The 13,358-nt window shown below is 40.1% G+C and overlaps 1 protein-coding gene across 1 annotated transcript in view; it reads left to right on the top strand.

Moving 5' to 3' along the window:
- Window positions 1-13,031, top strand: part of LOC110676975 (ras guanine nucleotide exchange factor V) — a 271,444-nt gene extending 258,413 nt beyond the window's left edge. The window contains exons 3-4 of the mRNA XM_021847141.1: window positions 10,315-11,758; window positions 12,004-13,031. Coding sequence (XP_021702833.1) covers window positions 10,315-11,758; window positions 12,004-12,323 — 1,764 coding nt within the window. The 3' untranslated portion in view covers window positions 12,324-13,031. The remainder of the gene's footprint in view (window positions 1-10,314; window positions 11,759-12,003) is intronic.
- Window positions 13,032-13,358: the final 327 nt, after the last annotated feature.

The raw sequence follows: 13,358 nt of genomic DNA, 5'->3' as shown, positions 1-13,358 counted from the left end.
TTCGTCGTGATCGATACTACTCGGCGTAGTTCACGGTGGTAAAGCTAGCTTACTCCAATGGAGAGTTCCCCGACGGAGGAATATCTCCCAAAACCGGTAACGTTACACGTTGTTGGCCGGTAGAGTACCAAAGTCAGCCCACGAAGTTTTCAGAAGTTTTCAGATGCCGAGTACACTTCCGGTACACATGTGCCTCGACAACCATTTTCCGGTGCTGGTTCGCGATCTACTCAGCTAGTCCCCGGCGGATGATCTAGCCTACTCCAACGATATGGTGGTCGGTATGGTGCCGAGGTCAGTCCGGTGATTCCGATGGAGGAAGGCTTCGGGTTAGCAGGTGCCTCGACTACCTATCACCGATACACCGATGCACACTGTAGCCGTCGCTGAAAAATCGTGATCGAAATTGTTTTGACCTTGAAAACATGATTTTAGTACTATAGTGTCTTCGGGAAAGTTTTTCCATAAAATAATCGCTATTTTATGAAAGTGTCAGTTTGGTGATTAATCCACCTATAAGTGAGAACGAAATTTTATTTTTCGTATTTATGAATTTAAAAATAAACTTTATTCGGGAAAGTTGTAGGTAATATTAGAAGAAACAACTTTGCTGAAGACACCGTATGCATATTTTTTGATTTTCATGTACATTTGTGGAGTTTTTTGTGGAACACCCCTAAAAATCACTTTTTTCATCATAACTTGGTTGGATGATTTTGTACAATTTTCAATTGTTCTAGTGTTATTTGTTACTTGCAAAAACGCATAACTTTCTCCAAAAGAGCATATTTTTATCTCTCATACTTTTCGAGTTATTGAAGGTTTTATATAAAATTTTGCACCTTTTTGACACTAAAAATCATTTGGACGCGCACATTTCCGCAGTCTGAAATATGTTCATCCAATGGTTTGAAACTAATACTATGAAATGCAGAGAAAGCCGTTTTTTGCCTGCTTTAGCCTGACGGTCAAAAGAAAGTCTGAAAAAATGTTTACTTACATGCAGATATAATTTACACTTATTCACTACCCCCTATATTTGCTTAACTTGAATATCTGGCATCACTATATCGAATTTTATGCAATCAAATCAACAATGACATCAATCAACAACAGATCGGAATAATCTGTTCAGACAGGTTTACCACAGACAAACAGACTAAATGTCATACACTCTTTTCATCGTTCACTTTTCTAACGTTAGTTTCATTTATGAAGTAGGTGGTCAATTAGGGATTCCGGCTCCGACTACTTTTGCTGAATACCGATTCAACGGTACTACATCGATCAGAATCGGTAGGGTTCATGGACAAAAGGTCGAAAAACAAAACGTCGAAAGGACAAAAGGTCGAAAGACAAAAAGTCGAAAGGACAAAAGGTCGAAAATTATTTGCTTGGTGAGAAATTTTTCCTTCTTTGAAAAAAGATTTTCGACCTTTTGTCCCTTCTTTTTTGTTCTTCGACCTTTTGTCCTTTCGACCTTTTGTCTTTCGACCTTTTGTCATAGATTCATCGGTAGTACTAGTAAAATACCGATAATGAAATTTTTTCCCACTAAACCAATAAAAAATGTTATAGTTTTCGTTTATTCATAAGAAATCCCTATATTTTAGTTTTATTCACAATTATCACATTTATGCATTTTACAATAAATAGTTGATAATTTGTGGAGAATGAAAAAATATACATTTGTTGAAATATTTAAGAATATTAGTAATAGTTATCGTGTCATGTGATTTGCCATCACCAGAACCGCTCGATTGATGATACGATTGGCGAAGGTTATTTATCAGCATCATACAAAATAAAACAGCGGAATTACTGAAATCTTAAGATGATCATATTAAAGATCATGTAACAAAATTTGTTCATACATTTTTCTATGATAACATTTTGTTGAATTTGTTCATTTGTGGTGATCGAACCCATGTATAAAACGGACCATTAATAAATTACAACCTGCTTACACTGCTCATCTACACCTACTTGTCCCATTTTCTATGTAAACCTTATGAGCTGCGAGCCAAATATGCGTAGAACGGCAGTACACGAAGGCGATTGTGGATTGTTTCTTCATAATTGTGTAAATATGTTTTAATGCGAGAAAATCGGTAAGTATGCATTTCAAACTATTTAATTGCTTTTTGGTTTATATGAGTGGCACTCAATATCAGCATCCGTACTAGCTTTGGCTGAGTTTAAATTGATATTTCGAATATTTAAGTTAATTTAATTTATAGGTTTACGATTAATCGATATTTTGAATCGATGTTTGGAGCATCTAGAATCGAATGAATTGATTTTCCTAATTCGAGTTTTTGATTCGATTTATTTTGTAGAAATCGATAAATGTTTCTTAATGAATTGATGGGAGAGAAACCAAATTTTTAATTAGTGAATATGTTGTATCGAATATGAAAACTGATTTTATTGAAAGATGTTGGTGTCGACTGCTAATTCATTTGATCCCATCCCAAACTTCATAAATTTCAATTCAAATATATAGATGCAAAGGATTCGATTAAATCGATAAATAGATTCGACAGTTCAAATGTGAATCGATTCAGTAACATCGATGCTATGGAGAAATTTGCTCAACGCTTTGTACACTGAATCCTTATACGAGGAAGTGAGATAATTGTTGTTGTTGTTGTTGTTTGAGAGGGACTTTAACCCGAAGGTCATTCGTCCCTTTAATACTAGTGAGGTAATTTCTTTCTTGGTCTCTATTGGACAGTTGACCGAAGAGGCTCAAGAGGATGTAACAAGGATATTAAGAATTGCAGGGAGGATCTCCAGAATTGATACTGACTAAGAATTATTACACTGTTTGTTGGCGACATCAAATCCTGTGATTACATCTATTAAAGCATTCCCGAGAAAAAAGTGTTTCCTTATCAGGATGGGAAAATCTTTTGGTTAAAAAAGATAACGAACAAACCAGTGATAGCGGAGCTAAAAATAATGATGATAATCTTAAACATTAATATTAACTGATTTATGGATTGCATATGAATTTGCTTAAAGGAAAAAATAAATGTTTCATAGTTATATTATACATTTTAGTTTTTGCTGCGAGCTCCGAAAAATTCTCAAGAAAGGACTGAGACTTCCTGCAGAAAAAATAGTAATAAGTGTTTTTTTTGCAAAAAATAAACAGCTAACGTTGGAAAGGTGAACGACGAAAAGTGTGTTGGATATGTTGTCTGTTTGTCTGTGATAAACTTGTCTGAATAGATTATTCCGACCTTTTGTTGATTGATTATATTGTTGACTTTATTGCATAAAATTCGATACAGTGATGCCAGATATTCAAGTTAAGCCAATATAGGGGGTAGTGAATAAGTGTAAATTATATCTGCTTGTAAGTAAACATTTTTTCAGACTTTCTTTTGACAGTCAGGCTAAAGCAGGCTAAAAGCGGCTTTCTCTGCATTTCATAGTATTAGTTTCAAACCATTGGATGAACATGTTTCAGACTGCGGAAATGTGCGCGTCCAAATGATTTTTAGTGTCAAAAAGGTGCAACATTTTATATAAACCCTTCAATAACTCGAAAAGTATGAGAGATAAAAATATGCTCTTTTGGAGAAAGTTATGTGTTTTTGCAAGTAACAAATAACACTAGAACAATTAAAAATTGTACAAAATCATCCAACCAAGTTATGATGAAAAAAGTGATTTTTAGGGGCGTTCCACAAAAAATCCACAAATGTACATGAAAATCAAAAAATATGCATACGGAGTCTTCAGCAAAGTTGTTTCTTCTAATATTACCTACAACTTTCCCGAATAAAGTTTATTTTTAAATTCATAAATACGAAAAATAAAATTTCGTTCTCACTTATAGGTGGATTAATCACCAAACTGACACTTTCATAAAATAGCGATTATTTTATGGAAAAACTTTCCCGAAGACACTATAGTACTAAAATCATGTTTTCAAGGTCAAAACAATTTCGATCACGTTTTTTCAGCGACGGCTACAGTGTGCGATGTTGGGGTTTAAATCTCCGTCGTGGCTTCCGAGTATTTCGTTCCGAACTTCTGCGTATCTTGGGCAGTTAAAAACTACATATTGCGGTGTCTTCTCGATTTTTGGGCAGTATGGCGACTATGCGTGCCCAAATCTATGGAAATACATTCGAAAACATCCATGATCTGATAGAAACTGTATCAGGTAAAAGTTTACCTCTCCATTCCTCCATGCTGGCTTTGGCAGCAGTACCAGTTTTAGATCTTTCATGTTCCGGGAAAGTTATCTACGTCGAGGCACTTCTGCAAAACCTTCCTGAAAATGTTCGGATATGCCAAGATGGCATCTTTCAGCGCTACGTTCAATATTCCATCCAGACCAGGGACTTTCTTCGATTTTAGTCGTTTTGCCATCTACAAGCTCATCGTTAGACACTTGCCGTTCTTCAGCGATAGCTTCTGCGTCTTCATTGTATGGCGTTGGTGGCCAAGGCATCTTACTTCGCTAAGGCTTCCTGCAGGATCACTCTGCGGCCCCACACCACAGCCCAGCCGTTGAAGTCTTCTGCAATGAGAATCGGCTTCCTTCCAATCAACTTGACAGTTGGCTGATCCACAATCTGACTGTCATTGTCCACCTCTAAGGTTCATAACAACTGCATACATCAATAACGTTGATTTTGGCTAACGTCCCCTATTGGAACGGCTTGGCGCGCTGTTCGAATAACACTACCAAGTCAGCCGTGACGAAGCCTTCACCTGAACTGGCCATCACTTTCTGGATAGGGAATCAGCTCAGGAGGAACTTGATACGGCTCTGTAATAATCGTAACGTCACACATATGACTGCCACAAAAGTTGATGTGCATGTTACAAGAAACATCTTTGACAAAAATTCCTCCAGATGTTTTCCACTGATTCTTTAAGCTTTTCTCCAGTTGGTCACAAAACATTATTATAGACTTGAAAACAAATGTTCCGACATTTTTCAAGGAAGCCCTACAATAATTCCTACTCTGATTTTGTCATTTATTCCAGGCATTTTCATAAGGATTATTTTAGATATTCGTTCACGATTACTCTCAAATATTGCTCAAATATCCATACTCATTATTCAATGAAATCTATTATAAACTTCTCCAAGAATTCCTTGATAAATTCCATCTGTGATTTGACATTAAGTTCCTCCAGTTATTTCTCATGGATTTTCTCCAGCATTTTATTTAAATATTATTTCTGCGCTCCACACATTTTTTTTTTATAAAAGTCATATGAAATTTACAAATCTACATAGATTTTTCAAAACTTTTAAGGTTCCATACCAGGTAATAAATTGCTAAAGACATTCTGTCCGATGCTATTCAATAAATTACTTCCTTAGGGGCCGTCCACAAATGGCGTAGCATTTTTTCCCCTCAAAATATCAAATCGGGCCCAAACATTTTGAAAGACGAGAAATCTTAGCAATTTATCAAGAAAATCCTAAGAAGAATGGCTTCGCGCATCCAGGAGTAGAACTCACATAAGTTTTATCAGAGGTCATTGAAAAATGAAATTTTCTCTGGTGACATCCCTGGATGAATCACTGTAACAATTTTTTGACGACACCTTTTGGATTTTTTTCAAACAAATTAGGGAGAAAATATTTAATACTTCAAGGGAATGTTGGAGGAAACTTGGGACTTCCATGAAAAATGTTTAAAACGATCTTTGGATGGATTCCTCCATAGTAATTTATGTAGCTAACCATAGAAAAAAAGTTAGTAAGTTAGAAAGTTAGTAAAAAATCACCAAGCAAACAACTGAAGAGATTTTCGGAGTAATGTGTGAAAGAAAACTACAGTAAAACGAGCAGTAATACATGTTGTAATGTCACAAGACATTTCAACAAAAAGTCTTAGAAATATTCTTAGAGAAACGTCTGTTCAAATGAGGAATCAAACTCTCATGTCGTGGTTCCTGTTGATAGGTTTATAGGGGATGTGGTGAAAAAATGAACAGGGGTGGTAAAATGAACACCGTGCCTTTTACCGGCAAAAAACAAATTTGATTGAATTTTTATGACGCACGGATGATTTAGAGTATAATTCGAAGTGTTCGGGTTGATACGGAGGTCAATTGAAGTGAAAATGTCAACAAAAACTAAGATTTTAGAAAACCACGTTTGAAAATTAGAACTGACGTAAGTTTAAGCTCGGGAGTCTTGAGGTTTTTCAGTGAGGTCAATATCGTTATGGTATGATGCAAAATCTGATACCTATAGATTTCTCTTTGAATGGGTTACAATCATTAATGGATATATTTTCGGGAATGCAATGAAAATTTTCATAAATATTTGTTTTGCTCACGTTTTTTGCATGATGTTCATTTTACCACCAACAGCTGTTCATTTTACCCACATAGTGCAGGTAAAATGAACATTTGCATTGTTTTTTGCTACCGATAAATATATGTGAAAACTTTACTATTTCAGTCTGGATTTGTGTTGCTGCTATAGATAACATCCCTAGTTTTGATGTTGTGCGATATAATTAAACAAGTTCTTCATTTTTCTATAAGAAACAGGATGATATCCTTAAGGTGTTCATTTTACCACCCCTTCCCCTATTTGTATTCCACCTAGTAAAACCTGGAAGTATCAGGGAAATCATTTGCCAACGTTTGTCCTACCCATGGTTTCGAACGTGGACGCGCCTCTAAGACCTGTGTTTGTTTTTAGAGACTCAACAGAGCCCAGCGTTAAATCCCCGCCACGACTCCTAAGAAGATTCCGCTTAGGCTGACTGGAGGTCAGAAACCTGGTTCTAGGGCCCAGTCGCTCCCCGATAGAAACGCCGACTGGTTGTTATTCATTGGCGCTCGGGAAAAGGTCCCGAACTCCAACTTGTGCCTTCAGTGTGTAAAATACACTATAGGTCAATAGGTTCTATAGCTCTATATGCTGACGAATCGCCGGATAGGGTTTCACGGTTTAGTCAGCGTCGATCAACCTGATGCAACGTGATGCGAAGCATTTCGTCTGGCCCTGGTGACTTGTTTTCTTCCAAGTTTTTTTTTTTCATGTCGACATCTTCCTTAGCGTACGGTATGGTGAACACCTCGCATTTCAACTTTTCTTGATACTGGCGATGTCGCTGGACACTTATCTTTGTCATGACATCTCTCCATAGATTTGCATCTACATCACGGCCATAACGCCTTTTCAAGCATCTTCTCATAGCCTCAGGGAGATAAAGCTCATAGGATCATTCAAGAAATGCCTTACAAGGCTCAATTGTCTTTCAAGGACTAATATTGCCGCTTTGAGCACTTTAGCACGTGAGCACCCGTTATTTGTTACAAGGTAAAAGTCTGGAGCCATGCTTGGCATTTGGTAACGGTATCGTGTTCAGTTACATTATTATCAGGGACACCACAGTATCCTCGAGCCTATAGAAAAGCCACGCCTGGGAGAGGCGAGTGATGCCGCTGCCTCTCAGATTGTAGGACCCAGATGAAACTATCCAAGCCTGTAATTCTAACGATTTTCCGATTTTCTTAAGAAAATGTTCACGACCTCATCTAAATAAAAGCCGGCAATGGTGAATGGTTCGACAAACTCGTTCTAATCGCAAGACCACAGTTCTCCGTATCGTACTCGACTATGAATTCATGGAAGTGGACGGTCCAATTACCCGAAGACCAGATGCAAAAAGTTTATACCATTCGGAAGGTCCTCATAAGTCCCACCCATCAATATGAGAAACAGAGTCACCGAGATCCTTGAAATATTTCGATTTGGTGTCTACTGTTATGACACTGAAGGTACAATATACCAAAAATCCGTTGACAGATATCAGCGAATGAATGAAGGACGGGACAACGGAGGAAATGCCTTCGTCAGTACTGCGGAAGATGGGAACCAACCAGCCCCCACTTTGAGGGAGGTTAAGGATGCCATTCACCAGCTCAAGAACAATAAAGCTGCTGGTAAGGATGGTATCGGAGCTGAACTCATAAAGATGGGTCCGGAAAGGCTGGTCATTTGTCTGCACCGGCTGATAGGCACAATCTGGGAAACAGAACAGCTACCGGAGGAGTGGAAGGAAGGGGTAATCTGCCCCATCTACAAGAAAGGCGACAAGTTAGACTGTGAGAACTTTCAAGCGATCACCATTCTAAATGCGGCCTACAAAGTATTATCCCAGATCATCTTCCGTCGTTTGTCACCCGTAGTAAACGAGTTCGTGGGAAGTTATCAAGCCGGCTTCGTTGACGGCCGATCGACAACGGACCAGATCTTTACTGTACGGCAAATCCTCCAAAAATGTCGTGAATACCAGGTCCCAACGCATCACCTTTTCATCGATTTCAAGGCGGCATACGACAGTATCGACCGCGTAGAGCTATGGAAAATCATGGACGAGAACAGCTTTCCCTGGAAGCTCACGAGACTGATAAGAGCGACGATGGAAGGTGTGCAAAATTGTGTGAAGGTTTCAGGCGAACACTCCAGTTCGTTTGGATCCCACCGGGGACTACGACAAGGTGATGGACTTTCGTGCCTGTTGTTCAATATTGCGCTAGAAGGTGTTATGTGGAGAGCCGGGCTTAACAGCCGGGGTACGATTTTTACGAGATCCAGTCAATTTGTTTGCTTCGCGGATGATATGGACATCGTCGGCCGAACATTTGAAAAGGTGGCAGACCTGTACACCCGCCTGAAACGCGAGGCAGCAAAAGTTGGACTGGTGGTGAATGCGGCCAAGACAAAGTACATGCTAGCTGGTGGGGCCGAGCGCGACAGGGCTTGCCTAGGTAGCAGTGTTACGATAGACGGGGATACGTTCGAGGTGGTCGACGAGTTCGTCTACCTTGGATCCTTGCTGACGGCTGACAATAACGTTAGCCGTGAAATACGGAGGCGCATCATCAGTGGAAGTCGGGCCTACTATGGTCTCCAGAAGAAGCTGCGGTCAAAAAAGATTCACGCCCGCACCAAATGTACCATGTACAAAACGCTCATAAGGTCGGTAGTCCTCTACGGGCATGAAACGTGGACGATGCTCGAGGAGGACCTGCAAGCACTTGGAGTCTTCGAACGTCGGGTGCTTAGGACGATCTTCGGCGGTGTGCAGGAGAACGGTGTGTGGCGGCGAAGGATGAACCACGAGCTCGCCCAACTCTACGGCGAACCCAGTATCCAGAAGGTGGCCAAAGCTGGAAGGATACGATGGGCAGGGCATGTTGCAAGAATGCCGGACAGCAACCCTGCAAAGATGGTGTTCGCTTCGGATCCGGTTGGTACAAGAAGGCGTGGAGCGCAGCGAGCTAGGTGGGCGGATCAAGTGCGTATCGATTTGGCGAGCGTGGGGCACAACCGAGGATGGAGAGATGCGGCCACGAACCAAGTATTGTGGCGTGAAATTGTTGATTCAGTGTTATCTGTGTAGATGTTAACTAAATAAATATAAATAATAATATCAGCGAGGCACCAGCTTGCTAACTTGTGGATAGCTCAAGAGGTCCAAGCACGATTGAATGTCCTAGATTCATAGGGGACTTCTGCACGTGGCTATTACCAGAACTTCTTTGAAGCAAAAAAAAAAAACTGATGCTGTATCCATTCTTCTAGCTCTTTATCTGCTAGACTTATTTACCTACAAAAGACAGCAAGTAAGGTGGTTCCGGGAAGGAAAGGATCTAAGCATATATGTTGTGTGCATATCTCTGTAAAACTCCACACAGAAAAGGATTCTAGTTTCAGTGGATCAACGGATTCGCGTGAACCCCACCCAGACAACCAAAATGTACATATAGCGAAATCATCTTTTGCGTTATGCAATGCTTATATATGCAAAGATTCCGTAAAACATGTGGTCAAAAACCCTTATGCGTACAAAAGTGGATGATTTATATGATGAAAATTGACATACAATGCGAGTGTACAGATTTTTTTAATTATTAGTCTGTAACATTATACGACTTAGTTTATGATAACAAATTTGATTTGACAGCTGCTACGGATTGATTCGACTTCCTTTGTACGTTTATACTGAACGAGACAAAATGCACTGATGAACTCAGAAAATAACGTCCTATGCGAGAAAATTCATCAATCAAACGATTTCATTCACCATGTCGTGCGGGTGTGATGTAATTCATACAACTAAACGACTTTTTACGTAAATTGTTTTGCACTTTCTGGTTGGCTGGGCACTTATTGAGTTGTTATAATAGGTGTCTAGCTACAGATTCACCCCTTTAAAAAAAGGGGGCTTGGGGCTTCTGTCCTACCATCTTCATCCTAAATGCATATTTGACAAAAACATTAATCCCCTTTTTCCATCACATTTTCAGATAAAATGGCGCAACAATATTGTGGCGACGATGGAACGATACGAGCCGGCTCCCATATCGGCCGCAACTTTACCATCCTCCTACTTGCACCACCACCAGTCCAGTAACGACAGTAGCGTCAATCCGGAATACTCGTACGCGTATTGTGAACCGATGCTGCTCAAACAGCAAGCCCTTCAGCAGCAACAACAGCAGTCCCAACAAGCTGGCGGTCAGCTACATCCGAACAATATCCCCCAAATACACAAAATCTCCTCGTCAGTGTCGAGCAATGCGCTCTCCAAGTTGCCATCCACCAATTCTCTACGTGCCTTATTGAGTAAAAGCTTCCGCAAGAGTTCCATAACGACGAACTCGCCGGGAACGTCTAGTGGAGGTCCCAATGCCATGGGCAATGCCGCGATTACTCAAGAAAAGCACACGTTTACCACGCGCTACGGAACGAAAGAGAACATCTATGAAGATGTTGGTGCTGGAAGTACTCTAGGGACGCCAAAGCCCGCAGGAAATATAAACTCTTCATCGATGCAGAGCTTTGAATCCATCAGCAAGTTCAACATACACGATGAGCTGAGGCACGTGCAGAGCCAACATGACAGAATTATAGGAGAGCTGAATCTGTCGGTAGAGACGTTGATTATGCCGTCAAAGGACGAACAAGATGCCATCGAGGAACGACTGAATGAAATCCATTGCGCACAGTACCATGATGAACTGTCACAAGACGATTGCATAGCAGCAGGTTCGTCAAATTCAGCTATGATTCATATGCAAGAGCGGCTATCACCAACCACTTCGCAGCCTAACAGTGGCGACGTGGATAGCGGGATTAGCGGTAGTAGTAGTAGTGGTGCTAGTTATTCCAGTAGCATGCTGTATCGGACTACCACTATGTATACGAACAATAGCAAGACGGTCACGGTAAACGATAACGCAGAGGGTAGTGGTTCTGGAATGTCAATGATGGCTGGCAGTAGCTCGATAAGAAGCAGCTGCGGCAGCAACAGTGGCTGCGGTCCAGGTCCAGTTGGCAGTTATTCGGCCTGTGGGAGTGCTAGTTGTAGTAAAATGGCTTCAAATGTTGTGATACCTAATTCAAATAAGCTAACTTGTTGTTTCTATTCAGATAAGCTAAATAAAAATAGTAAATCCAATTCCGATCACTTAGACACGCTTGGCGATAAGTCCAGCTTTTGGAATAAATTAGGGAAATTGAAAATTTCCGGTGTATTTGGTGGTGCCAACAGTAGCAACAGCAGCAATAGCAGCTCCAGCAGTAGTAGTACAAATGGCCAACACTTCCATCCGCTGCATCACCACCACCATCCGCATCTACACCATCATCACAATCACGGTATGCTAAGCCATCCCCATCAACTGTCTGGCATTAACCATTCAGCTCCGACGACTACCACCAATACGGCCACAATGGCGCGAAGCAACGGTAATCTAGTTTAATCTAGTCCCCATCCCCTTAGACAACCCTGGTTTGAACCCGATCTCTAAGATCACCTAGCGTAGAAAGACCTTCCAACATTTTGGCCTCTCAGATATTGCTAAATTGCAAACCCTCCTCACGAATGCAAAAACCAACCAACAAGTAAGAGACCAGTAGCGCTTGAACCCCCTTTTGAACAACACCAAACCCCAGCAACCATCCAACGTCAATCTAACCAACAAAACTTACAGATGCCGATCCACATCTGCATCTACATCACCACCATCATCACCACCACCATCGTCTTCCGTCACCGCCAGTCACCACAACGATCGAACCCTGGTGGCAAACTCCTCCGTCGGATCCTGGCTGCATAGATATCTCCGTTTGCGGTGGAGGCGATTATCAGATGCCTTGTGAACTCGTGGTTCCACCACCATCCCTATTGTCGATCGTTAGCGGTGTTGGTGTTCGTCCACCACTGCCGCAACCACCACTACATACACAGATCGAACTCGAAGAGGACGAAGAAGAACAGCGAACGGAACCGGATCAAACGGCATCCAACTAGGACTTCGGGCGTCGTCCGTTCCATATGTGATGTGAACTCTTAATTAATGACCGTACTACAACCAGACGCTACACAAAGTCGCGAATGTAAATATAAAGGAGCCCACTTGCTCATGTTTTTAGTGTATAGTAAAAATTATAACTGTCATTTTAACACAAATCGATCGCTATTGTAAACAATGATCTGTATATTTTAGAACATCAATTCACTGTAAAGGAGCGAACAAAAAATAGGCGAACCAATTCGACGAGAAACAAAAAAAAATAGTAGATTCTAATGTGAATAGTTAGTGCTATATAACGAAAATATTTAAAATCGATAACATTTTTGCGGTTCCCGGTGACCAAACAACGCAACGGACCATCGTTTCGTGAAAGATTTTTTTTTTTGTTCTTGGTTGAAACAGATACATCTGAACCAGATAAGTGTAAAATTGAGCAAATTCAAAATTGTTAAATTATTCATTGTTTTTTTTCGGTTGAATTTACATTTGGATCGATTTGGCATTTAAAAAAATAGAAACATACAGGAGATTCAGTTTTTGATTCATTTGGCAATAACGTACATCTACGCGAAGAAGTATGAGAAAAGAAACAAGAGTAAGGAAATGCCAAAGAATACATTTATTGAGGTAATATTAATATATTTTTATACTTAATGTTATTTAAAATAAATATTTAGAAAGGAAAACTTCATTCAAAATGATAATCTTGCATGTTATTATTAATGAAAGAAAGCATCAAGGTTGACCAACCACCGCCGAACGTAAAAGACCCGTTAATTCGAAAAGCTCAGATACCTTCCAATCTAAATTAGATATATTGATGCTCCCACGTGCTCTGGCCTCAAACCCATTTTGTATTATTGAGAAAACCAACCGAAAAGGCATAAGCCCGAAAACCGATTATTCAAGATCTGTTTTCGATAGCATTTTCAACAAATCAAATAACCATAAAAACGTACACACATTAGCATTTTTATCAAAACTAAGCATAAACAAAATTATTCTTTTTTTTTCTTGCTCCCGCTGACTTG

Source organism: Aedes aegypti, chromosome 1 (assembly GCF_002204515.2).
Source record: "Aedes aegypti strain LVP_AGWG chromosome 1, AaegL5.0 Primary Assembly, whole genome shotgun sequence".
Classification (NCBI taxonomy): Eukaryota; Metazoa; Arthropoda; class Insecta; order Diptera; family Culicidae; genus Aedes; species Aedes aegypti.
Note: the sequence above shows the minus strand (reverse complement) of the source record. Positions and strands in the feature narration are given on the sequence as shown.